The 27,985-nt window shown below is 42.0% G+C and overlaps 2 protein-coding genes and 1 long non-coding RNA gene across 3 annotated transcripts; all 3 read left to right on the top strand.

The window, feature by feature from the left end:
• The first annotated feature begins 30 nt into the window (after positions 1-30).
• LOC138616744 (cilia- and flagella-associated protein 337-like) lies at positions 31-18,077 on the top strand. The gene is made up of 19 exons (XM_069691270.1): positions 31-221; positions 1,209-1,449; positions 1,599-1,745; positions 3,487-3,609; positions 3,696-3,867; positions 3,969-4,015; positions 4,116-4,253; positions 4,412-4,600; positions 5,473-5,664; positions 5,862-6,335; positions 6,422-6,571; positions 8,543-8,727; positions 9,526-9,665; positions 10,342-10,490; positions 10,576-10,787; positions 12,496-12,647; positions 13,500-13,552; positions 14,708-14,807; positions 17,917-18,077. Exons 1-19 carry the CDS (start codon positions 151-153, stop codon positions 18,075-18,077), a joined length of 3,096 nt encoding a protein of 1,031 aa, XP_069547371.1. The 5' UTR covers positions 31-150.
• On the top strand, positions 12,566-13,767 carry LOC138616711 (uncharacterized). The gene is made up of 3 exons (XR_011310612.1): positions 12,566-12,647; positions 13,500-13,552; positions 13,677-13,767. It is a non-coding gene; the product is annotated as an uncharacterized lncRNA (long non-coding RNA).
• fam20a (FAM20A golgi associated secretory pathway pseudokinase) lies at positions 18,055-27,776 on the top strand. Its single transcript, XM_069691381.1, has 11 exons — positions 18,055-18,635; positions 20,628-20,821; positions 21,088-21,138; positions 22,513-22,591; positions 22,909-23,001; positions 24,684-24,799; positions 25,386-25,566; positions 26,367-26,476; positions 26,581-26,662; positions 26,751-26,810; positions 27,028-27,776. The coding sequence occupies exons 1-11, from the start codon at positions 18,262-18,264 to the stop codon at positions 27,296-27,298; spliced, it is 1,611 nt and encodes a 536-aa protein (XP_069547482.1). The 5' UTR covers positions 18,055-18,261; the 3' UTR covers positions 27,299-27,776.
• Positions 27,777-27,985: the final 209 nt, after the last annotated feature.

Below are 27,985 nucleotides of genomic sequence, written 5' to 3'. Positions count from 1 at the left end.
CGGGGAGGATCTCAGATTGGCTGCAAATCTTTTCAGCGGCGCTTGTGGCTCCTACTGCATCTCTCTGTCATGACCTGAAGAAAAGAAAATACGGACGGAAGGATTTAAAGAGGGTTCGGACCGTGAGGACAGCAGGGTCGGGATATTAGTATGGACACCTTAAGAAAGAACAAAAATCTGTGGAGGCTTTATGACACAGAGGTGCCACACAGCAGGTTTTGGTGAGTTATATTCAGTTTTTTCTTATGTATTTGGTCTTGACAAATATAAAGGCTCACTAATAACTGTGTTTGATTTATTACAGCAATAAAAAGCCTGCTTCTTTTTGTTAATTTAACACATACTATGCAGGCAGCATCTTAATGTGCGTTTTAGTTGACCATATCCTCTGTACACTGGTCCAGATGTAAGAGGACAGCATCTTCTCCCATTTTCTCCCATCTGTAAGGGAAAAAAAAATGGTTTTGATCTTCTGTCTGTCATGATCTATTCTTCCATCTAACATCAAGCAACTTCTTGAAATTCTTATTAGTCAAAGGCAGTTCTATATTTTGCATCAAACCTTTCCGTTGACTTCTTAAAGTTACACATCTTCTCCATTCAAACACACAGCTTCACCACAAACTCTTTCAGAGAAAACAGCCTTTTAAAACTCTTTCTTCTCAAACCACTATACTATTTATTACTTAATGATTTTATGGCTCCATTGGTTGATTGTGAGAAATGTGTATGACGTAAAGGACCGCTCAAGCGCTCCCTGATGGACCTGGAAAAGAGCTCACAATGCTGAGACATGTGACTTATTGTTTCTGTCTGGAGTCTCCCTGAGCAACAGGCCAACACAAGGGGCAGCAGGTGGCAGGGAGCACTTTCATTCCTTTTAAACACATTCCTTAAACCCAATTTATTCCTTCATTCTCTTTATTAAAAAAACACAGAGACTGAGATTTTAAACCTTTTTGTTTGGATCAGCAGTGTGTTCTTCCAGTGCGACCACATGGGAGCGCTGCTTTCATTCTGCAGTCCTGCATGTTTTGAACCACAAGACTTGCTCTGCACCTCTAAAGACTAATGCAGATGTTAGCACCTGCTCCTACATCAGTTAAAAAGTTAGGATGAATCCAGTGGACTCCTGACCACTATAGATTCCGTTTCTGCATAAATTCACATTGTCCTTTACCTGATCATTGCTGTGCTGCTCTCTGCAGTGATCCATCCTGCGGTGTCAGTCCTGCAGAGAAACTGAGCCCAGAGCACCTGCAGCTCCTGAGAAATGCATTTACCTGCCCACAAGCTGGACTACCAGCGAAGGAGAACAGACTGAAGGGAAGGAGCAGGGGAAGAGGAATTGAAGAACGTGGAATGAAGTTTGAAGAGTTTCAGGAGGTTCTGAGGTCTGTGATCGGTCCAAATATTGAGGACACGTGGGTCGAGAGATTCTTCAGTGAGGTAATGAGAGTTTTCTTTGAAAAAGTCAATAGAAAACGGCACATGTACGTAGACAGTCAATGATACATGATCATCAGCTCAGTGTTGGCATAAAATCACCGTGCCATCAAAATAAGATGATGAATTAGTGCCACATTCTCCATTTCCAGGTAGATATCAGCTGCACCGGGCAGGTAAAGTGGCAGCAGTTGTGTTCCTACTTGTTCCTGGAGTACACAGAGAGACAGCGCGCCTCCATTCCCACAGCTGCTCTGCTGGACGCCCAGCCTCAGTTCAGACACTGCTCGCACAACAAGGTAACTGTTGTAAGGTGCAATGAAAGGGGACGGTGCATCCCCCAAAAGCGTGAAAATGAAAGGCCATTTTAAGAGATTGCACCCAGTTTTTGAATATATGCTGCAGGGTTTAACATGTTTTTAGAGGGGTAATAGAGAATTGAGTAAAAATCATAAAACGTTTTCTCTATTTGTAGAAGATTCATGTTTTTGCATATGGTTCTTCACAAGTAAATCGAATAAACAAATCTCTCTTAAGCTAAACTTACTAAACATTGACCTAACTCCAATTCAATTTAACCAAATCAACTTTACTTACACTTATTCTCCTTGGAACTGAATTAATCTTCCAACATTGAATCAGAAGACTACATTTAAGGTGAAAATGATTAAACATAGCGACAACCAAAGCTCTTTTAATACAGGGCTTTTAGTATATACTTTTAAGCTAATTTTTAAAGAATTGGATGGCCCCAGTTTATTGTACTGTTTAGGGTTATAATCCCTAGTAACTCAACAGCTCTGCTGCAATATGCACCAATAGCACAACACCAATAAAGTTGGCAACCAGTGAGGTGGTCAAACATTATAATGTTGGCATAGACAGAAAAAGCAGAAAAGAAAATGTTGGACTTACATTTATCAGCTGGCCGGAAACACGACTCCAGTGGGAAAACAATTAAAAAATGGTGTCAAATGTTTGTAAATAGACACATGTTTACTAACATGGCCGCCATGACAGCCGAGTAGGTTTAATGGTTCCCCTGTCAAACACTGCCCAAAGGCTGGAGCTGTTATGTCTTGTAATTGTCATGTTTAGAGGGCACTGTGATAAGTCCAGTCATGCTGGTAATTTGGAAAAAAAAAAAAACGCCCGGGATTTTGTTTGTATTTCTGTAAACCAATCACAATCGACGGTGCTGTGACGGTGTTCACGCGAAATAAGGTCGGGTAGGAACTTATTGTAGTGGAACCTGAGTGGAACACCTGCAAACCGGGGTGGCGAGGCCCGGCATAAAAATGGATAAATCTCTGCCAAAGACTGAAAAGAGCCAAACAAAGCGGCGTTATTGGATGATCCAAATCTTTGTTAAAACTCCTATTGTTGTTTCCCGTTGTGAGGGGATTTTTAAAACGGTAATACACAGATAGCAAAGTGACAAGAGACTATTGACTTATTCAGTGAGGTAGAAATGTCGACCTGCTAGGAAAAGTACAGGTGTAACTTATTTCAGTGTCCCAGTAAGTCATGAGAGTGACAGCTTACACAATACCAAGATCCTTTTACCAAGTGAAATTAAACTTGGCCATCATCGATTTTATTATTTGCAGTTCCCCTTTAAAGATGTTCTTACACTTGCGAGTTGAATGTTTTCAGTGCTGAAGGCCTTTGGTGTGGCAGAGTTTGGAGGTTGGAAAGGGCAATGCTTTCAGCCTTACAGCCAGAGTTAGTAACATCTCAAACACGAGGCTTATATAATCATTCATGCATACTGTAAGTATAAAAGAACACATTTAGCTCTTCTTACAAATGATAATGAATAAAGGTTCTATTAATGGATGAAGGATGAAGTATTGACACTGATTTCCCCCAAACATCCAGCAACATCTGTGCGGATGACAAAATGCACTTACTTAATTCCTCTATCTTTCAACACTGAGTTATAACTTATTTTGTATGAGTAATACCTTATACTTGTGGTTTTTTTGGTTTTTTTTTAATGAATTATAATGAATTATCTTATTGTCTTGTACTGTGCAGCGGGAGCCAACTGTGCGTGTGGTTGCTGTTTCCCATCTTCCTCCACTCCACTACGTTAGTGTCAGTAAAGGAGGTCAGATCACTGTCTGGAACGACAGCCTACACATCCTCAAAACTTTAGCAGTGAGTGACATTTAACATCTACATGGAGTTACCGTACTCTCACACACACACACTCACACTTTTATATTTATTCCTATTTCATCCAGCTTGCCGGAGACCCAACTGTGGAAGTGGCCAACACGAGGAGGTTCAGAGGCTGGACCACTGATGCCGTGTCTATGGGCAGCGTCCACACGGTTGCCATAGCAACTGACTGCAGGGACTTGCACTTTGTCAATGTTTCTCCGACCAGTGTATCTGAGGATGTCCACTTATTTGGTACACTAGGTTGTCAACAGTACTAAATTATCAGAGGCTGAATTTAAAGAATCAAAATATTATTTATCTTCTTCCATCCTCTGTCTCATATTTGCTCAAAGGGTTTCGTAGCGTGCTGACTGCTCTTTGTTACTGGCATGATATACAGGTACGAGCACTCTTCATTTGATATATACTGTTTCAACTGGATCAATGCACTCAGAAAGTGATAAAGTCATCATTTTAATCTCACTGGTTTTGCTTCCAAGTGTCCAGAGCAGCCTCCACTGCTGTTACTGGGGGATGAAAAAGGAGGAGTCCACCTGATGTGGTTCTTGAACCCATCTAAAGGTCTTTTCAAGAGTCCATCCAAGAAAGAAAATGGCCCACAGAGGATCTTTTTCCCAGTAGGTTTTACACCCTGTATTTACTGACTTCAGTCACTGGTTGTTGGAGAGAAATGTCTTTTGAAAGCCTTTGTAGGAGCAGTAAAGAAGCCTGGACAACGGCAGCTGTTGATGACACAACAGCACTAGTTTAGTTCTGTCACACATGTTCTTAACAGGACCTTGGTGAACATAGCAACATGGTCTCCTACCATCACATCCCCGACGTCCACACGCAGCCAATCAACAGAGTGATGTTTGACCCCAGTACCAGCGTCGTCATGACGTCATCAGAAAGTGACACCACATCTGTGGTCTTTATGAATGTGTCTCAGAAACGGGAGCCTTACGTTTGGAAATTTAAGCAGGTAAATGACATCACAGGGACATTTTGACTGATAAGATGTTGAATCAAAGGTTATTATGTGTTCTCTTTAGTAACTATCACTATGAGTCATAGCTTATTACTTTGGGTAACATTAGACTTTTATATTGTTGGTGCAATTGTTGCTTACAACAGTCTTGGTTGAGCCCTCAGTGTTTTTGGTGGTCTTAAAATAAAAGCACTGCATATTGTGGCTATTAATCATCAAATTTATTAAAATATAGAACATTTTTATTGATCAGAAATATACAGTGTTTGTAAACATTTGTAAAATGTCTAAAAAAAACTGAGCGAGAGAGATGTGGACTGATTTTTGTTGTTACCTACTTTTGATGTGGATCACATGTCTGGGTCTGGCTGATGCTGACCTAAGAGGATGGGTCATGGTTTGGAGAAAAACATTCTCTCTCTTTACATTTTTAGTTGTAGAAAAGTTATCTTTATAGCATTGAATGTCCTTGCATGTTGCTTCAATATCACACAACATTACATAACTAGTCATTTTTATCTGAAAGAACAAATACGAGTTGTGAGTCAAGTTGATAATTTATAAGATTTGCTCCCACTCAGCATGCAGTGGCAGACAGAGTAAAACTGTGGCACAAAACATTATTAAACTGGGCGGTGATGTTTCCTGTTATTCACAATGGCTTTTTTTTATTTAATGAGCACACTAAGTTTATACTGCAATTAACTGTCTGAACATTTTACCATTGTAGCCACCCTTCAAAATTCCCCAAACCAAACAAAAAATGTTTTTCTATTTTTTTTAAAGGGCAGACCCACGAAACACTTGTTCATGTACACAGAGATGCATCTGCTCTCTACTCTTTTGGTCTTTTTGTATCGTTTCAGGGAGCTAAATGTTTCGACTACAATGCATCTCTGCAGCTGATGGTCACGGGAGGTTGTGATCGAACAGTCAGACTGTGGACACGATATGTGACCACAAGTCCTGTAGCCACGCTGCCGGGTCACCACACTACTGTACTGGATGTCGCAATCTACCAGCCTGTCGGGCAGATCTTCAGCTACTCCAGAGATGCTGTGAGTCATTAAATATGAGGCTTAAAATAGAGAACTGCTCTGAAAATAGGTCTGCATAGAATTAAAAAATACCTTGTTCATTTATTTTGCTTGTTGTTTATCATACAAATGTAGGTCGAATTTTTTTTTTGGTGAATGTGTCACAACTGAGCTTGTTTATGTTCTAGTTAATTTATTGATATTTGTTCCTTTGTCAGGAACTGAGAGTTTGGGACATTTCTACCCACCTCTGCCTGAAAACCGTCTGCCTGCAGTTTCCCTGCCTGCAACCAGGTCGTATCCCGGAACACGCAAACTTCCCATTCCTGTTGCTGAGCCCTCCTCTTCCCGAGGACACTCAGCCTCATTTAGTGGTGGGATGCAAAGATTACCTGGCAGTGCTCAGTCTGGCTGAGAAGAGAAGAGGAGGAGGCGGATGGCTGACGGATGAAGGAAGGGAATACGGAAAAGAAAGTCAGTGGGGTCCATCCCTCTCCTGCGCTCTGTACAACCCCACCCTGAGACAGGTGGTGACCGGACATGCCGACTCATCAGTGTCCCTGTGGGACGTAGAGACGGGGAGGAGGCGGCTTCACATTTCAAATGCTCATGGAGAGGTTGAACTCACCTGCGTGGCAATGGACTCCTCTCACCGAAGACTCATCACTGGGGCTCGTAATGGCACCATTAAGGTTTAACACCACACTTTCAGTAAGCACAGAAATAAAGTGAATTTGATAAATAAGAGTGTTAATAATATCGACCACTTCCTAAGCAGGTATGGAATTTACTAAATGGCCTTAACCTGCACAAACTGGAGCCTGTCACTGACACTGAAGTCACTGGGTTGACCTGTCTCCATGACAACCAGCTGCTGGCTGTGGGGTGGAGCCAGCGAATCGCTCAGTACAACATTTCAGGATGGAAGGTAAAATCAGGAGGTTTTATATATTATAGTCCTTACCAGTTTCACATAAATATAACATTTTCTGTAAAGACTGACTTCACACCAGCCTGAAAATTGATGCTTCACTGCCCTCAGTGATTGAAAGTTTCACGTCTGAATTATCTGGTGTGGTTGGATGTGGTCAGCAGTGCGATCTGCTGTGCCTGCAACCATACTTAACAGATATGTCAGAGGTAGTATATCTTTATATTTCTGCAGCAGAGTGAGAAATGACCTAAACAGCATAAAAAAGATTTTCATGGAGTTACTCATCTTTCTGTTCTAAAATAATCATTTAACTTAGTCCTCCAGGTCCTATTTTTTTTCTGTAATTTCCAGAACATTAAACATAGCATTAGAAATATTTTTGTAAACAAGCAAAATTATGTTACTGTTTCACACCAAAAGCATTTACTCATAATAAACTTGAAATAAAACATGCATTTATTTCTGCTAAAGACATTTGTAAAGCCCATTTTAGACTTCATATACTGCAGACGATATTGTTTGCAAGCAGTGCCCTTCTTTCTTTGCTTTTTGTGGCACATTGGTGCCATTCTGCACATGTCAATCAGTGTTAACAATATGAAACCATCAGAACGATTGTGTGTTACAGGACTACCAGTGGTGGAAACCTCCACATGGTATTTTGAGCAGGTGAAATTTGAAGAAGTTGTGGGTATACATGAAAAGTGTCCGTATCTGCTAGATCTTTTCACAGAAAAGTGCTCACTAGACAGGAAGTGATTTGTCAGTGTTTTTGTAAATGACATTTGTGGAGCAACAATTCAATAGTTAGCGAGAGTTGTGATAAAATTCACACAAAAAAACGCCACACCGACCTGACTGAAACAAAAAATCACAGCAATAAAGACATTACAGAGGCTTTTGATTGAGAGATGATTCTGAGAAAATGACTAAAAAGCTCAAATAAAACATATTAATATGTCAGGCCTCTACCTTGAGTGTCAGCATTCACACTTCTGCTCTTAAAAGTTCTTCCCCAGATATTGAAAACAGGATGATTAGTCCCACATAAACAGCTGTCACCATAGTGACTAATGTAGTACAGACTTAAAACACAAGTGTTTTTCTCAGTACTGCTGGCAACAATTTAGCCTGAAGAAGACTTAAGCCCAGAAAATATTACGCTAAACTTTTCCCAATAACTTCATGACTTTAAATCAGATACAACCCACATCTGCCTACACATTTGTACATGCCGGCACACGGGTCTTAATACATAAATATATAAAAGTCTGGCTATGCAGACTATGTTTTCATGGCTCAAATTCTTGTGTTAATTTGTACCTCTCAATCTTTACCTGCCATATGCTCTGTGGTTGGATTCATCCCTTTAAGAGAACAGAGGTAACATTCAGTATTCATGCTTCTCCAGCAGATTTTTGATGCTGTTTTTTTTTATTTTTTTTTTTAACGCACTTATAAAGTTTCTCATTCCAAGTAGATTTTTTGAGAAAACACTTTTAAGTCCAAAAAAACTAGAGAGGAATGACTTGACATCAGCAAATGACGTAAATTAGAAATACATCTGCACATGCACCTGGTGAGTTCAAAGACATCTGCACCAGAGTTTCTCTAACGTCCACCATGCTGAGCTTCCACATAGTCCGTTTTGAAGAGCTCACCACAACCTGGTAGCCCAGAGGTTTAAACAAAATCAACAAACCAGAGAAGGAAATGGAGCTGCTTTCCACAAGGCAACACAAACAATCACATGTAATTTCAGCCCATTTGTAAACTGTTGCACAGCAGAAAGCAATGAGTTTACAATTTCAGCCAACAAGCTTATGTCTAAAAATCAACTGTGGACTTCCCCTATCCTGAATGCTAAACCTGGTCACTTCTTAGTACTTCATACACATGTTTCTTTAATTTTTATAATCAATATAACAAAAAAACTTAAATGTTTCATGTTTGCATCTATTATAGGACTTGAATGTGAAAGCAGACATGTCGTGGAAGTCCAGCAGTGTCCACAAATCAGACATCTTGGCCGTGTGTCAGTGCTCCGCTTTGGGGTTGGTTGCCACGGCGAGTTATGATGGAGAAGTAGTTATCTGGAGGCTGGAGACACAAGGACCGCTGCACCACCTGCAGAGAGAGACAGAGGGAAGGTAAGAGGATGCAATCATGTTTTGTTAAAATTTGTGAATCTATGATGGTTTAAAAGCAGTGCTGGTGAAATTCTTTAAGACAAACATTGTATGTTCCCATCCGGTTGTTCATTCATCCATCAGACACCTCTGAAAAGATCTGATTATATCCATTTGTCATTGGAGAAAAACAACAAAGGTTTCAAATACTCACAGCTGAGAAACTGGACCAAATTATTTAAATGATCAAGTGATAATCCAAATAATGTTTTTTTTTATGGTTTGTACCAATGCGTCCCAGCCAGGTTTATTTTTACTGTTACAAACCAACTTGAGATCAATTTTGCAGATTAATGTCACACAATGATCACTTCATATAATGTATAGTACGCCTTGTTCATATCTTACATAAATTAATAATTAGACTTTGTGTTTTGTTTAAGTGTAAATTCTGATTAATCAGCTCCTTGTTTCTGCTCTGCATTTTCCATTATGAACCCTGATGTGAGGATAAAGATGAGCTACAAAATACCAACAAAACCAACACATTGATTACTTCTAACCTTAACGATGATCCGAGTCAGACTTCAATTTTTATGACAAATAAAATGTTAAAACATTTTAAAGCTGTGGTGGTTACCATTTCTCATATCTGGTATCATGGAACCTTAAAATACATCCCTGTGTTGGTATTGAACCTCTGCAAGTGCATTTTGGCCATTTTAGCTGTGGACTGGTGGTTGCCGATTTTATGAGTACCACATCCTCAGTGGGCAGAATCCTATTCATAGTTTTTGTTTTGTTTTGCTTTTTCTGCAGAGTGGCCCTCCCTGTTGACAGCCTCTTGTTCCTTCAGCATCGAGCTGGCAACAAAAAGTTAAGGAACAGAGGCGTCCTGGTGTCCTCGCAGGCCGGCCGGCTGCACTTCTGGAGCATCACTGGAGAGAAACACACTTATGGTGAGAGGCACTTTTGAAAAAAAAAAAAAGCTGCAGGATGGATTAGTGTGATGTCAATCAGAAACAAAATCGATAAATCACTAAAATGCAATAAAGAAAAATAAAATAATGTATAATCAGTTGAGATGCTGCTGTCAGTTTTCATGATCTTCTTCCCGTAAGATGGATTTACAGCGAAAGTAGTGACAGTTAGGCTGAACTGTGGACTCTGCCTCCTGCTGGTACCATTCCTGGCAGCCCACAGCTATGTCTCTTTCCAGATCCCATCTGTGTTTAGTGGTGCGGGATACATGCACTGTGACCGCTGCATATGTGTGCGAGCTTGCATGGGAGTGTGTGTGAGTGACCCAGCGTGACCTTGTGTGTCTGTATAGGTCTGTATACAGTGTGTGTATTTTTCCCTGGCAGAGAAGAATTTCAGATCATGACATAACAGAAGGACGAGTGACATAACAGAAAGCAGTTAAAGGTAGCAATTTGTCTCAGAGGTACATTTGTCATTTAAGTCAAAACAGAATGCTTGAAATTGGTACAAAGGCTGAATATAAATAGATATCTGTGCATTAAACTTTGACTGAACCAGGAGACCTCTCTACTGCTTATAGAAAAATACAGGAGCTTATTGTTGAAACTGAAATTGTACAAGTACAATTCAGTTGTTTCCTCCTCCTTCCAGGTGAGTTTTATGCTCCAGAGCAGGCAGGTGAATGTGTGCTCAGCCTGAGCTCAGACCAGCCCAAAAACACAATCCTGGTCACTGGTGACACGACGGGCTGGCTTCAGATCTGGGACATTTCTTCCTATGCACTGGACATCCAACAGGAGGTGAGCTGGTACATGAAAATAAAACTGTATTGTGTACTCTACCATTTATACCCCCATGTACTTGATCTTTTCCCTTTCCATTTAGTCAGCCTGTGATCGACCTCCCATGCTGCAGTGTTGGAGGGCTCACAGAAGGCCGTTGGTGTGTGTGGATGTCCTTGAGGTAGCTGACCAACTGTTCATCCTCACAGCATCGGTGGATGGTTCAGCTGGACTGTGGACAAAGGACGGTGATCATGTGGGGGGTTTTGGACAGGAAGTGATGTGGAATATCACTGACCCAGCTTCCTACCGTAGGTGAGGTAAATATGTGGGACATGTGAGTTTGGCCACACTCCATTGGGGATTTCCAGACGATGCATCCTAATGGTCGCAGACTATTAGAGCGGGCTTTAACCAATCGGCATTGACGACCATATGACGTATGTTGACCAAATTATGTTTGAAATAATAGAAGTAAATCGTATCAGTAGGGAGACAAAAAGAAATTAGGCTAAAATACCCTTGTCCTTAACTGTCAAAGTAAACTGAACTCATTGAGGGTTAGCATGTTGGCATTTTGTGTCGCTCCCTCTTCCATTTTTGGTGCACCGGAGGCCATAAGTGTTAAGAATGACTGGACACAAGATAATGTGGAGCAAATTGGATGATGCAGTTAAAATTTTGAGGATGATGCATTTAAACAGCCTTTTTGAATTAGATCATCCAGCACATAACAGAGTATACCTGTCATGTCAAGACTGTCAGTATCAAATGAAAGACGTCCAAACAAGTGATATCAACCGTGAGTGTCTTGTACCAAATGTAACATAGATGTTCTAAAGAGGAACACGTCACGGTCAAATGTGTCCTCCAAAGAAAACGTCCCTCACTGTTCCACAAACATTCGAGTCTTTAATTGACGCTTCAGTTTGGATTAAAGGTCGTAAACTCCGGGCTGGCCCACATCTTAGCTGTTTGCTCGGCTGTATTTCTGTCACGTGGGGTAACACCATAAAGGAGAAAGCTGTCGGGAATCATCAAGGGGATGAAAAAGAGAAGTTAAAGGGAAAGACAGATTCAGCATTGTCTTAGAAACATGAATCAATATGTGAACCTCACTGAGGAGAAAAATCATGACAACATTATCATTGAACTCTTGTCGAGACATGTCAACATGGCTCCTTGTGGGTTTTAAATTAGAGACGCATGACATGGGTGATCCTATTGAAATCCAAATTTTTGCTCATGGAGTGTATATTTAATGTCTGTGTGAGACTGACAGGGAGAAAGTAGTTTACTTTTTCTCTGTCAATTAAACTCTTCATATCAATCCATGGCTGTCTGTCACTTCCTGTGACACCACCCACCAAACTCCAGACTACATTTTAATGTCTCTGCTGTACCTCTCACATACTTTAAGTATAAGTGCGGCCTCGCAGAGCTGCTAACGGTGGACTTGTTTGGCTATGCATTGGCCAGTCTTTAACTACATAGGAAATATTGCGTATATGATCACATGTATTAATAATGCCAGTGTAAACATCCCATCTTTGCCATTAAAGACTTTCACATGTACGTCACTACTGCAAAAATGTTCACTATTAAACTCTTTGTGGTCTCATTTTACCACAAACGGCTCAAACAACTCAAATGTCAGCAGTTTATCAGTGTTAAGACGCTCTGTGGACTCTTTTTTTGCTTGTAAAATTTTAGATCTTGCACACACACACACACACACAGGAGGAGTTCACAGAGTACTCAAATGGATGCCAAGTTCACCACAGAGATGGAGAACATTAACAGCTCTGGTTTACATCAAATCTAACAACAAACATTCTCACAGATATCGGACTCTGTGACAAAATATCATCCAGCAAGAGATCACTGACCAGAGTCCTGTCTGCTTTCATGAGCTTGACATGAACAAAATTGGGAAATGTGTATCTAAAGCAAACAGCTCTGTGTTTGCACACGTAGACTCCCTTCAGCAAAGAGTGATATGTATTGGTTCTGACACCCTCAGGGAGACGCAGATCAGCCTGAGAGGAGCGGAGGAGGAGGAGGAGGAGGAGGAGATGGCTGAAAGTGACAAACTGGGACCCAGGGAGGTCAAATGTCAAGTACCTGACCCCATTAACCTGGGTCATACTTCACAGGAAGAATGCTGCGCTGAAGGTATTCATTCAGTTGAAACAGGTGTTTTTATGTGCAGCACACACACACACACACACACACACACACACACACACACACACACACACACACACACACACACACACACACACACACACAAAGAGATGGCCTCTCCCCGACCCCGGCCAGTGTCAGTCACATTTGACTGTGCACTGAGAATGTCCCATCCTGTAATTACCGCTTTCATCAGAATCCGTCTGCACACGTCTATGGGTGCTGAAGATATTCATGACAATAAGATACTGGTCACCATGGCCTTCCAAACTAATTAAACCCGATACTCTGATTCAATCATGTCCAATTCGCCACGTTACAAAGAGAAGAATCAGAGCATACTTTACATTCTCCTCCACAGGAGTCTGGAGCTCAGCTCTGGAACATTTGGGCAATGTTCAGCTCCAGAGACGCAGGCCAGATATTTTAAAAGTGCACAAATACTCAAGGTGTGTGTGTGTGTGTGTGTGTGTGTGTGTGTGTGTGTGTGTGTGTGTGTGTGTGTGTGTGTGTGTGTGTGTGTGTGTGTGTGTGTGTGTGTGTGTGTGTATATGAATCTGCAAGACATTTCCTACACTTTCCTCTCACTGCCCAATCCTCAGAACTCGCCAAAATAAGCGATGAGCTGTGCTTTCTATGCAACCACACCCAGGACACACTCACACACACACACACACACACACACACACACACACACACACACACACACACACACACACACACACACACACACACACACACACACACACACACACACACACACACACACACACACACACACACACACACACACAGGCACACATTTACTCACATCATATCGTCTCCTGTCATCCACTTCAGCTTCATCCACCAGCCCGGCAGATAATGATGAGGAGCAACCTCAGCAACCCATGGTAACCTGCACCCGTACAATCAGCAGCTGATGAGTGTAAACACTGTCAGGTGTCATTTTCATCTCAGCTGTCTTGTTCTCTTTCCTTCATGCATGCATCCATCCATCATCTGTGTGTGTGTCAGTACCCATGTGAGGACTTTTGCCAGACAGCGGCTTTGAGACGTCTTGTTGATGACATCGACCGCAGCATTCACTGCTGATTGGCTGTTTTCGCCTCATCAGACTGTGCAGGTCCTGCAGGTGAGTTTACTGCTTCCCTTCTCTATACCTGATCTTTATCCAAAGAATGCCAAATATTGTGCAAATGAACTGGAAAAAGTAGTTCAGCATTTCTGGAAATACAGTGATATGTTTATCTGCCAAAGTTCAATGTGAAGATTGATATCCCTCATAAAGCTAAATTTCACAGTTTCTATTGAAGTGGATGCTGCTCTTCTTTTAGTTGCTTATGTGAGTCTTTTCAAAGAACGGCCTTTATTTCATCAGTTTTGGGATATCCAGTGGCGAGCATTAAATTACTGGTCAGCTCATGCAGCTATAAAAGGCTCGATCAGTTCTGGAAGAATGTGACTGCGCAGTTCCACTTCCCTTTTGTCGCGGTGCTGTGGCTGCAGCACGCCACGGTCAGGCTGAAGTTGTCCAAAACAACATGACGGATGAGAAGGAATAATGAAAGGAGGAAGAAACTAATGCTGCCGTTCTATTTAAGATACATCAGATGGAAAAACAATTTTTTTATTCGTTTTTCCTTAGATTGATTCCTAATTCATCCTTTTCATGTTTTGTCTTAAGTAGTGTAGATCTTTCTCTTCATCTCTTGCACTGTTGACCTTCTTCAACCTCCCTCTTCTCCCAAACTCATCCCCTCTACAATGCGTTCACATTGTGCATCTGCGGCCTAGACATGGAAGAGGTTTTTCCTGTAGCTGCCAGTTCATGTCGACTGACCACTGAGAGGTCAGAAAGAAAGTTATGAATAGACTTCTGTTCATCTATCGTACTTTTTTTTTAGGTGTTTTCTGAGGGAAGAATGTTGAAAATGCCTCTGTGATATTACTCTGTAAACTCCATATCCACAAAATATGGTTTCTGGAGATGAAAAAAATGTTTTCCTCCTTTTTAAAAAATTTGTTTTTATTCATTCCTTCTCCAGGAGATGCATCCAACTGAGGATTTACTCTCCAGTCCGCTGGGCGTGGTATCAGAACTTGACTGGAAGCACAAAGCTCAGCACCCAGCATCTGGAAGGAAAAGTGAGTTTCTGGTCAGATACAGACGAAGATTCAGACATGAACATTGTTTTTCTGCTTTCCTTTTGTTTTTTGAAGTTGTTGTGAAACTTTAAATTGAATATTTTCATTTTAATATGCGATATTGATACTGATCTGGGAGGATTTGCAATTTCAAACAGCCTGTGACATACAGTGTACTTCTGCACTGCAGAAATTGTATTTTTCACCATGCTTATCTCTTGCTTTCAGCTTTTTGTTATTCTGCTACACTAACTCCAAACTCATTTCCTGATGTTTGAACCATCTCTTATTGCTACTGTACTTTTTTTTTTTTTTTTTTTTAGGTATAGTTTTGGCCTTTTGGAAAACAGTGGTGGGTTAGCTTAGCTTCGCATAAAATGAGGTAAAAAAAAATATTGAATTTGAATTTCATTTGAAAAGTTGAATGGGAGTTTCTGGAGGCAGAAGCTTTTTGAAGCCAGCCCCTAGTGGCCCTTAGTGTTATTGCACTTTATGGCACCTCCACATTGGCTTAACTTTTCAGACATGGAAGCTGCATTAATGCTAAACTAAGCTATCCTTTGGCTATTTCCCAAAATGTTGAACTACTGCTTGAAAATAAATTCTATCTATTCTCTGACATGTTATGGTTCTTTTATCTGCAGATGATTTGACATTTCGTGATATGAGACTTCTGGGTCATCCAGACAGTCATCTAGACAGACAGGCTTCAGGGCCATCTCACCCATTTATCACAACAAAAGCTAAAACAAAAATGTTCTTATCATCACGACTGCTGAATTGCGCAAATTGATGACGCAGGACTCAATGCCCTGTTTTTGTGTGTTTTCTTTCCATATTTGATTTTGCTACTTCTTTGCGTGTGCTTTTCCGCTCAACCCTAAAAAACTGGGTTATTTGAAGTACCGGACTGAGTGTTTAAGCGGGGGAGAAATCGGGCTCGGAGCTCGTTCTCCAGTTCGTCTCTCAGGGATAAATACAAACAGACACAGCTGCGACAAACAGGGCTAGTCATCCAGACAGCAGTTTTGCTGCCTCAAGCCTTTGTTAAGACTGAATTCCACCAATTGTATTGTGTTGTCAGAATCTAATTATGAGCACAGATGGTTTAATATCGCGTGATTTAATTTTCAACCAAAAGTACATAATCTTGACTTTTTATGGAAGGGGATACAAATTAAATTAAAGTCATATATTTGTAATTTTGTAGCCCCTCAGGTCTCACATAGGACTGTGAGCTGTGGGATTTTTTTTTTTTTTTTTGTCTTAAAAGTCATCTTGAAAATATGTCCTGAAGAGACTGTGTACAACCAACAGAAACTTGAAATGGAGAATTCATTCAGTTGTGAAAAATGTGGCTCCTGCTTGTTACTTTTGACTCAAAGGCATGATGTAAAAAAAATATCTGCTCTTAAAGATAATCGTACCTCTTTTTGTTTTTGTAGCTGCGGTCTTAGAAAAAAGTAACTGATAGATTGCAGTCACCCACTTATCCTGTAGCTGTGGAGGAAAAACAAAAGCGTGTCTACAATCTGGCTAAATGGCAGGTCAAAGCTTCCTTTCACTAATTTCCAACATCAGCAACGGCTTCTCTCAGAGCTGTTTTCTCTTCAGAGACGTTAAAACACCCTGGAGAGCTACTCCCAGACATTGGCGCGCAATTTTGCCAGAGTTACACACACACACACACACACACACACACACACACACACACACACACACACACACACACACACACACACACACACACACACACACACACACACACTCTCACACTCACACTCACACACCCAAGCAGACGACAGATGTTCCAAAATACCACACTAACAACAGCGCAGATGCAGGCTGAGAAATGCCCTGTGAGATATTCATTGCTTCACTATAAAGCTGCTCAGGGCTTTTAGAGCAGACATGGGCAACAAGCAGCGCTCATATCATTTCTTTTCTGTTTCGTAACAGGAATCAGATGGAAAGAGACTAAAGCAGTCCGTTAAAGCGGTAAGGTGGTCTGTTAAAGCAGCGAAGTGTTACTTCTTCCTGTTTTTTCTCACTTTGAGTTGTGCAAGAACCTTTTTTTTCTTCCATATTTGAATGTTTTCTGTGGAGCAGCCTGACAGGGAGAAAAGTGAGGGATTCATGTGTGGGAACTGCAGCAGGAAGCAAAGTGCAGCTGGGAATTTGTTGCCCGGAGCGAGACCGAGTGGAGGTGTGCGGTGAAAAGGCAGAGGAAGTGAAGCGAAAACAGAAGGTGAGAGGGTAGAAAAGAGGGTGAAAGTTTAAAGAGGGGATGAGACGACGCTGAGAAGGAAGAGGAGAGAAGATTAGATGAGCTGAAGGACAAGGGAAAGTGGACTTGTTGAGGAGGAGCGGGGAGGAGACAAGAAGATGTCGGAGGGATGGGGGTCTCATCTCATCTCAGGAAAAACAGATGGGATGTCAAGGCAGGTAACACACTCACAGCAGCTTAACACGTTTCAAACACATGTACATTTACATGCTCACAGTCCTCCTGCCAGAAGTCACAGAGGAAGGCAGCCAGCTTACACACACACAATAAAAACTGGACTTGGACCTGCACACACACACACACACACACACACACACACACACACACACACACACACACACACACACACACACACACACACACATTGCATCAGAGTGGATCTGCCAGCTGGATGTGGTTTCATTCAGATCTGCTGTGATAAGAAGTGCATTCGTATCCAGCCCTTCCTGTTTCCAAGGACCTCTGCTTCAACTCTCCAAGAGTGTGTGAGTGAGTGTGTGAGTGCATTAGTGTGTGTGTGTGTGTGTGTGTGTGTGTGTGTGTGTGTGTGTGTGTGTGTGTGTGTGTGTGTGTGTGTGTGTGTGTGTGTGTGTGTGTGTGTGTGTGTGTGTGTGTGTGTGTGTGTGTGTGTGTGTGTGTGTGTGTGTGTGTGTGTGTGTGTGTGTGTTTTCTTCACCTCGTGGCACTCTCTCGCTCAGTCTGCTAACCTGTAATTTGATGTTTGTGTACATACCTGCACACACACACACCCACAATGCACACCAGACGCACACACCTCTCTCTTATATACATATGTGCACACACCCTCTCACTCTTCCTCAGAGCAGCAGGTCCCTGGAAGCAGCCAAACTGTCAGTGATCGCTGGGAACACATGCTCGCTCTCAGCTCGGATCTTTCTTTAGTTGTTGCCAAGGGAGGAGGAAGGGGAGGAGGAGGAGGAGGAGGAGGAGGAGAAAAGAAGAGGCTGGGTAAAGCAGACTGAAACACAGATAGAAAAGAGAAACAGAAAGACTTGGACCAACCTGTGACTGCTTACCTCTTGCCTGGCTGACTGTGTGGGAGACTGGAGGAAGCCGTACAAGTGATGCCTGGCAGGCTCCGGATCAACACATAGTCGGGACTTTGTTTATCCTCCTCTGTTGTTTCTGTTTCCGTTCTCTGTTTCAATGATGAGAAGAGACCGTCTCGTCCTGGCCGCAACCCTCACGGCTCTCTTCTCCGCCGACTTCTACTTCATCCTCCTGCCAAAGCTGCGGAGCAGGGGCCAAATATGGGGACACTCGTGCTCATGTGGCCCCACCAACCTCACCCTCCCCAGGCACGGGGGTCTCGCCTCACCGCGGCTCTCCAACTGGACCTCTCTGGAGCTGCTCCTGGATGGTGATACACCTGAACCTGCCGATGGAGGCTCAAAGCTGGAGAGGCTGTTCGCTCATTCTCTGTACAACATCCAGACTCCGGTGCTGGGGCCGGAGGAGAGGCTGCTGCAGGTGGAGCAGCTGATTGAGTACTATAGGAAGAAGGTGTCACGCTGGGAAAGGTCAGTTTCTGCTGGGATTTTTCATGATTATTTCCATTTGTACAGTCTTATTTTGTCCACAGAGCCTTTAATGTTGATGTGTCTCACAGTAATGTGATGTAACAGTGTTACTTAACTTTATTGTGAAAGACTTGCATGTTCACTTAGGCTGAAAGTTCCCACTGTGAAAGCACATGTTGAGGCTTGACTGTAGTCGAGAGGCAGGGTCAGTGACATTACGGTCAAACCCACCCAAAGGCACACAGAAACACACATCCGTGATACCAAAGGGAGACATCAGGATGTGGAGGCGACTCTGTGCGTCACTAAAGTCCAGTGTAATGTGGGCTGGGGCAGAAAAACCCTCGCAAACATGTCATTCAGAGAACTTGTGTCTGTATTAAGGTATAAACAAGGATTTAAAACTGCTAAAGCCCGTCTTAATCTGCGGGAGCTGGAGCTGTCTTGGCTTGTGAGCTTGTCTGTCTATCCTGTCACAGTGCACTCCTTCAGAAAGATACAGATTTTTGGGCTCTCATGGTGGAAAATAAAAAGAAATATGAGCAATGGATCTCCCCCCCCCTCTCAGCTGCCTTTATAAAATGTGCACAAAAAAAAAAAAATAGCCCAAAGGCTTGTTGTTGCAAACTCTTGCAGCAGCATTTGAACACTGCAACAAACACACCCTCTGATAGAGACTTAAGTTAAAAATGTTTTTATTTGCATGCTGTAGTGTGCATATATTATCCTGGCATCACTTCACTTCCCTTTTTTGTCCTACTCCACACTGTGGTCTGCACTCGCCCAGCGTCCGGATTAACCTGATCTGTCTCTCCAGGTTGCTAGGTGACTGACTGGGAAAGAGGGCCGATGAACAAACTTGTATTTGTATCACTTCGTACTATTACCTGTGTGTTATCTCATCCTATGATGGAGTTTGTTTGAGAAATGACCACTCAGTTTGGTCAGCTTCAGCCGCGTCCTGCCCTTCTTACCACCGACATATTTCTTTTAGTATCAGATTATTCTTGCTCTTCCTTTAACTTGGAGGAGCAGGAGGAAAGGAGGCTGTGGAAATTTTGAATTTCTTACAACCGCATTTAACTGCACAAGAAATACAACTGATAAAACTGGTCTGAATGTAAATGTAAAGTGTCAAATAAAACAGGCAGTAAAACACAGTCTGTATAATATATTCAATGAATGTCTGTATCTCAAAAAGCTATCTCAGATTTTCCTTTCTCATTAACCCATTTATATACATGACCTGCTCCTAAGAAAACTTGTTGAATGCGGTTGGGTTTCTGACACCAAATACAGCTCCAAATCTGTGGTCTTTACAAAATAAAACACCGCCAAAACAAATTGTGAAAGTATTTTGAATGTCTGCCTGTGAATCCTAGTTTTTTTTTTTTTAAATTGCCATCCCAAGTTCAGCAAGAATCCTGCTTTCTTTAAACCTATAGTGCAGGACTTTCACATGTAAATCAGTATCTGTTTCAATCAAGCCCTTACCAGACAAGTTCCCACCTATCACAACCAGATAAATCTCTGTGTATCACACTATATGGAGTTTTTTAATCTGGTGTCTGGTGAGACTTTCCCGTGCTGGCTGGATGAGTGCTTACTGGGCATGCTCAATGGAAGAGCATGTGCACCGGAGACCTGCGTCAGCCAAGCTGGCTAGCTACCTGTTTGGCCCTGTGCTAACTTGAATGGGGATAAAATAATTGAATAGTGTGGCCTTACTAAATTTATCAAATGTCATTGGACTGAATGGATCACATTCTGTGTCAACAGTATTTTTGTAATGCCTCTCACTGACAGAAGGGGAGACAAAAAGCTTCACACTGCAGATTTAAGTTACCAAAGTCGACGATTTTAAGCAGCTCTGCTTTACGGAGAAACGATTTATATGCACATGTACGAGCCTACTTAAAGTTCTGATATTAAATTGGAGAGACAGTTGTGGCCTGTATTCATCCAACCTCTGTGCGACATCTTGTTTCTCAGACACATGAAGCTCTACAGTGAGGTCGTGGCCGTGTCCAACATCACTGTGACTGAGCATGAAGTGACCTATGACCCCGACGCCAGCTGGCTGAAGTTCCACCTGGGAATCAGCCGCTACGCTCTGTACTCCCGCGATGACCCCGCTATCCTCCAACTTCTCAAAGAGATGCAGAGCATGACAGTTGTGAGCGCAGGTGAAGAGCGGATAACATGTGTATGCAAATAATCACGCAAAAAAAAAAAAAATTCATGTTGCACTCTGCTTTACAAATTTGGCTTATTTACTCCAGGAAACAGCGTCCTCTTTCTTTTTCATGCTACAACATAAACGGAGAGATGGTCAATTTCTGCCCTGTGATGCTGTGTTCTCATTTTTGTGATAGAGAATTGACATTACAGTTTAATATTTAACACACGTAATTTGATAAATGACAAGCTTGATAAGCTTTCTCTCTTACAGATTACACTCAAGATGAGAAAGCCTTGAAAGGAGCGTGTGATTGCACCCAAGGTACGGTCAACTCATCACTGCCTTTCATGACACTTTTATCCTGTGGGACTTTCAGGAAGTTTGGGGTTTTATGTTCTTTATCTCATATCTCTTGTAGTGCAGCTTTGTGTTTCGTGCAGAGCGTGTAGACAGTATGAGGTTGATTTCTGACCAGCCTCTTTGTTTCCCCTTTTTGTCGCCCCCTCCCTCCCCCCCTCCCCCACACACACACCCCAAGCCCCCCCCCTCTCTGTCTCTCTCTGTGTTTTGTGCTTGGCCGTACCATCAGAGACAAACAGACTGACGCCTTTGTGATAGTGAAAATTTTGTTTTTCATTTGGCAACAAAACTCTTTGATTTGTCTTTTCCTCCATAAGACACTTGCTTTGGGGCAAAAAAAAAAAAAAAAGCCCAGGCGTTCGTTTGCGTTCAAAGACAGAGCACTTAATTAAATGTTTGATGTCTGCATGCTTCGAGGGAAGCCAGCGTTTCACACAGCAGCCACCACCTACGCTGTCATCTCCTACTTTACCTCAGAGCAAGCCAAAGCTGCAAATGTATGGATGGATAATTGGAAGTTACTGACATGACAAACAACAGATGTTATTGTAGAAAATGTGATGGAGTTAGTGGTGCTGCAGCTAATTGAAATGATAAAAGCTTACAAATTGATGTGTAAAGGCTGAAGGATGTTTTTCAGCGAGAAATGTGAACATTAAGGACGGAAGCTGCTCGGTTTAGTTCATCAAAAGAGTGCCTTTATATTTTATTCCCTTACTCACACACACGAATACAGATGAAGTCCATGTTTTTGTCCCGTCTGTGCTTCACCAGCTGCTCTGCACTGTGAGGTTGGTGACCACACAAACATAATTCACTGCCAAGAAGAAACAAGCAGCAAAACAAAGCCGGTTAAATTTAGAGACTTTCTCATTTTTCAGGGACCAAAGAACGAAGGCGTTTATCGGCCACAAAAGCTCTTTGATGCCCTTTGATTCATCTCCAGAATTTTCTTTTTATTGTAAACCTTAAATGATTGTTAAATATTAACACCCTGGGGTTTCACAGAGCGCAGCAGGGGGAGGCGGCGTGTGTGTGGTTAGTTTGGCCTACTGCTGCGACATAACATACAGCCAGACAGAGTGCAAGCTGTGGGACCAACTCCCCAATTACTTTATCACAGAGAACAGGCAGAAAATATTCCACAGTTTGATCTGGCCTCTGGGGCTAAAAACTAAAATAGTTACCTACTACTCAGTGTTAACTTTTGTTAAACTCAGCATTTAAGCGGAAGTGGGAGCACTTTCTTAATCTTGTAAAGGAGATGTTGTGGGATATACAGTTGCTTAATCTTCACTTGTTTGCATCAGACGTCTTCTTTGTGTTTCTCTGCAGTGGTGAAACCCAGCGGGCATCACTTGAAACTGGCTCTGAAAATGCGCAACTTCGCTAAAGCCATGTTTAAACCGATGAGGTGAGTCCACGTTTTGATGAAGAGTACCTCGTCTTCATCAAACACCAAATCTGGCTTTTATGTCGGTGCCCAACGAGGAAAGTAATGACCTGAAGGTGTCCACTTTAAACATTAAATTGGTGCCCATGAAAACCAGCAGAACAGGAAAGGTTTCATTAAGTCACATGACAGTATAGCACAGTATATAAGCCATGTCTCATTTCTTTCAGACTAAATCATCTAGTAGGCTGTTATCTGTTGAAATTATAGTATTCGTCTTGCTGATTATTGTAACTGACAGCTTGATCACTGTTTTTGTGTTTGTGTTTGTGTCTCAGGCAGCAGAGGGACAACGAGACTCCCGAGGATTTCTTCTATTTTGTTGACTTCCAGAGACACAATGCAGAGATCGCTGCTTTTCACCTGGACAGGTGCAGCCTCCTTATCACGTCGCTGTTTTTGCTGTTTTCCTCTTATCTGTGATACACTCTGGGTATTTCCACTTGATCAGACTCAGTCAAGTCATGTGACAGTGGTGCCCGGGGGTCATTTTTAGATATACTGTTACATCTGTCATTTTATTGGGGCCAGTTTTGGTTTTGGTTTTAAGTACAAAGTGAATATATATATATATATATATATATTTTTTTTATTATTGATTGGTGGAACATTTTGAACAGATATTTATAATTCATAGGATGAATTTTCCTGTTTGGCAGGTTGGCATATGTCGATTTTAGTGAAATGTTTCCCCAACTATTGGATAGATTGCTGCAGTAAGATGGTGAATCTGGTAAACATGCTCAAAATCAGCCTTGAGAGCTTGCTGGCATGCTCATATTAGTATTTTAGGTCAAAGCATACAACCATCCTGGCTGGAGACTCAATGAAATTCGTATGGTAAAAATCAAAGGTCAGCAGAGGTTAGCGTGCCTAGCTACATTAAGGTGGTGAATAGGTTATTGGCACACCGGCTCAAAATCAGCATTATGAGCATGTCAGCATGCTGATTTTTAGCATTTAGCATACAAAGAATTCAAAGTATACAACTTGCCATTATCCTGGCTCTGAGTCTTGTTAACATTTATATATCACTGAAGTTAGCGAAAACATTATTGTATCCTAGAGGAGCAGTGATACGATTATATAGTCGTCACAGAGACAGAGCATTATTGAAATAGTATACACTGAGAAACAAAAACAAAATGATTTGAATAATTTAAAACAAAATCCTAAAAATCTGAAATGGACTCCCAACAAATACTCCTCAAGGTCTCGTCTGCTAAAATGTGTCAGCCAGCCTCCAAAAAAGATTGCAACAGGTTCGCCCAGCCCAGCGTTTCCCAACCTCACTGATCAGTGTAAACCACAGTGTTTGGACACAGACAAGGACACACACATCTTTATGCAATCACACACTTGCTGAGGTGAGGTGATTCACTCTGAAATACAGTCATCTGAGCTAGACTGTATCATTAAGCTGCCGCACAAAATGATAAGTCATCGCTTCACCACACAAGACGAAAAACAACAAGGGTGCTACGTCAGCAACCCGATTTCATTTACCCTCAAACAGATCAGAACAGTGATATCCGATCGTGTTTTAGATGTCTGTCAAGCTTTCACATGTGCGAATATTTTCCAGTTTCTGATCCATCCTATTTTTAGTGTGTTTTCAGTCTGTGGCAGCGTGTCATCTCTCTCTCTGTTGTGTTTGACTCGGCTGCCAGAAGCCCTCATCTTTATCACTCGCAATCAGCGGTTGGGGAATGCCAGCAATTTTAGAGACAGCGATTTGGCTTCACACACTGATTGTTGTGTGATTACTGTCTGTGAGACCTGACTGAAGCGTGGCCTTCAGGGAGGTGTAAGCTCTTGATAGTGTATGTGAACACAGCTGAATCACACAGCGAGGCGGCCGTCAAGAGGTTATTCATTGATAAGGATCAGTAAGGTGTGAAGTGTGAGCTCCCTGTGAAATGAGGTGAAGAGTCATCTTAAGAGGGTTCACAGTGCGTTTACATCTATGCGATCAAAGGCTGTAAACTTTTTCTCACGCTAGAAACAGAGATAACTGAAAAGGTTTCCTTCTGGATCTCTTTGCATTTGTCAGGATCCTGGACTTCAGGAGGGTCCCGCCGGTGTCTGGCAGGCTGCTGAACGTCACAGGAGAAGTCCTGGGAGTCACCCACAATGAAGACCTCCGAGCTGTGTTCTTCACCTCACCAGGTAAACCAGCAGGCCTCTTTTAAAGGAATCACCACGGGGGTGTAATGCTGTCACGTTTTCTTCTCAAAGTGAGGAAATAAAATGTTCACAGCTCTCTTGATCGTTTACATTTTTTTTAAGTGCTGAAAGATCCAATCACCTCTAAAGTGTATGTCATGCAAGAGAGCCAATACAAACAAATGAAATGGTCAAAGTTGTCGTATTGACATTTTAGGTGTATTGATCGATTCACAATGTCAACTCAAAGACTCGTTTTAATCTGCTACCATTTGTCCAATTAAATCTACTGCATTATGTGTTAATACAGACTTAGTGTTTCCTGCATCCCTCCATTAGTCTGTCTTCACAAGACTAAGTGCCAATAAATGACTATTAAAACATTTAATTATCCCCACATCTTTACAAACACACCTATGCGTACGGAGCTAAACTAATCTGAGTTATTTTGGTTCTGTTTTGATGTTTTTCTTGGGTGATATGGCATCCAGCCTGAGGGAGAGGCAGAGCTGATCAGAAAGCATGTAATTGTATGTGAACAAGAAACTCATTCTGTATTCTGCCATTTTTGCTCCTCTTTCCCGAGCAGCGAACAACATGTGCTTCTTTGCCAAGTGCCTTTATATGTGCAAGACCGAATATGCGGTGTGCGGGAGCCCCGACCTGCTAGAGGGCTCCCTGTCTGCCTACCTGCCCGGCCTCAGCATCGCTCCCCGCATCTCCATCCCCAACCCCTGGATACGCTCCTACACCTTCACCGGGCGCGAGGAGTAAGACTGCAACACATTACATCTTCATTTTATAAGACAATACTTGAAGAATTGTTATCTCTGTAGCTCAGTGGGAAGATCATGGTACTAATACCAGCAGGGTCATGTCTTCATCTGTCCACCTATGATATGCCAGAATATACTGTAAAAATATACCAAATTGTTTAGATAAAGGTGGAAATTGAATGTTACTGACCATTAATCCAACTGTGGTTGAGATATTTGTTGGCTTTCACCCAGACTGTAAGTTCAAGTATTTTCAAAATAAGAGAAAAAGGCCACAATTCCCATAAATCTTGTTGATACGGAATCAAATTGGATGTTCAACTCTTTGGTGAAAGGATTTTCCATTTTAGGATAAAAAAAATTAAAAAATGGTTCTATCTTTACTCATTCTTTGTTTACTACACCACCCACCATTTTTTGCGACCTCTAAAGTCAGTTTGCATCAGACAAATGACGACCACTTCCTGTTTTGTGCCATAAATATACTGAGATTTGTCATAAAAACCAACCACAGGACAGTGACACCCTATAAAATACAGCATAATGTGTCTAAATTAATGTGGGAAGTATTTAATTTAAAAAAAAATTACTAATAGCACCTTCTACCAAATGGTTCAAGAAAGGGAAACTAAGTAGCAAATATAAACACTGTTTTCTGATATTATTACAAATATGTGATTTTTTTTTAAAATTTATTTCAATTTTCTCATTCATTTTCCAAAAAAAAGAATGAAAGAAGATTCTTTTTAGGATGATTCTTCTCTTTTGATACGTCTCATTTCTGGTTTTTAAAGGTGGGAGGTCAATCCGTTCTACTGTGACACGGTGAAGCAGCTGTATCCCTACAACTCGGGCAACCGGCTCCTCAACATCATAGACATGTCCATCTTCGACTTCCTTACAGGTATTTTATTCCACTACACCATGAACTATTTAAATAAGCACTGGACATGTTAAACATATTCCTGTAAAGGTTTCAGATTCTCTAAAGTAAAGTGTTTGTTACAGGTAACATGGACAGACACCACTATGAGATTTTTACCAAGTTTGGGGACGAAGGATTCCTTCTCCACTTGGACAACGCCAGAGGGTGAGACAGGGACAATGTGGAATAATAAATTAGTGTGAAATGTGGCTTCGTTTCTTTCTCACATTTGACACCACGTCCTGTGTGTCAGGTTCGGGAAGCACTCTCAAGACGAGATGTCCATCCTGGCTCCGCTGTCTCAGTGCTGCATGTGAGTTTGATTTAGCCGAATGCAGTTCAGTCTGTTTCCGGTGGTTTTGGATTTGACGCACAACCTAAATTCTCAATTCTCTTTGAAAGACTTCAAAGGGGAGATGCTATTTTGAAAAGTGAAGATGTCTTTGGAGGAAAAGCAATTTCTCTTCTTTTTCTATCTCAAACAAAAACACACCGCCTGTGTTTAAGATGCGTCTTTTCTTCCTCCTCAGAATAAAGCGCTCCACACTGCTGAGACTGCAGCTCCTGGCCCGCCGGGAGTTCAGGCTCAGCGACGTGATGAGGGAGTCCCTGGAGGGAGACCCTTTACGGCCGGTCCTGACGGAGCTCCACCTCTTAGCGCTGGACCGCAGGTTACAGAAAGTCCTACGAGTGGTCCAGCGCTGCGTCCGGAGGCTGGGCGAGGACGAAGTGATCACCAGGGACTTTGTTAAATCGACAGAAAGACCTCAGACTGCCACAGACATGAAGAAGTCCAGGTAACAGAGTATGAGACGGTCGCCCTGGGAGCCAAGAGGGCTCCGATTTCTATTTAAGGAACAAGCCGCCAGTGGAAGATGCTGTGAAATCTTCAGAGAAGGGAGGAATCTCTGCAAGGGCTCTAACACAGAGGGAGCCGCAGCTTGATTTCCTTCTCGGTCATAAATTCACCCGAGGCTGCATCTTATGCCAGAGCCCTCGCTTTTCATGTACAGCATGTGCACATAGGTCAGAGGTTTATAGATTTAAATTAACAACGGAGGGCCAGTGTCACCCTGTGAATCAGCTGGCAGGGTGTAATACAGGAGATTTAACAGATACATGAAGCCGCCGTCACCGTAGAGGGAGTGTTCATAAGAGAGAACTGTCGTGCACTGGATCGGTTGTTTATCGAATTAATGGTGGTGTATACTGTGACTGTGCAAAGAAAGATTTATTTTATTGTTATGATTATAAAATAAAGTTATTTTATGTGATGACACCGCAGGTTTTGAAGAGAAGTTATTGCTTAAAAGTACCATATGTTTGTGTGTGTGTGTGTGTGTGTGTGTGTGTGTGTGTGTGTGTGTGTGTGTGTGTGTGTGTGTGTGTGTGTGTGTGTGTGTGTGTGTGTTGGAGAAAAGTGCTACCTATTAAACAGTCATTTGCTTTTACTCCACCCCGTTTTCCAGACTTGTAATCCTCTGTCTC

Source organism: Brachyistius frenatus, unplaced genomic scaffold, assembly GCF_029030835.1.
Source record: "Brachyistius frenatus isolate BFR_SWC_R1_liver_20210118 unplaced genomic scaffold, ASM2903083v1 Contig_11, whole genome shotgun sequence".
Classification (NCBI taxonomy): Eukaryota; Metazoa; Chordata; class Actinopteri; family Embiotocidae; genus Brachyistius; species Brachyistius frenatus.
The sequence above is the reverse complement of the archived record's forward strand: the minus strand, read 5'-3'. Positions and strand labels throughout refer to the sequence as shown.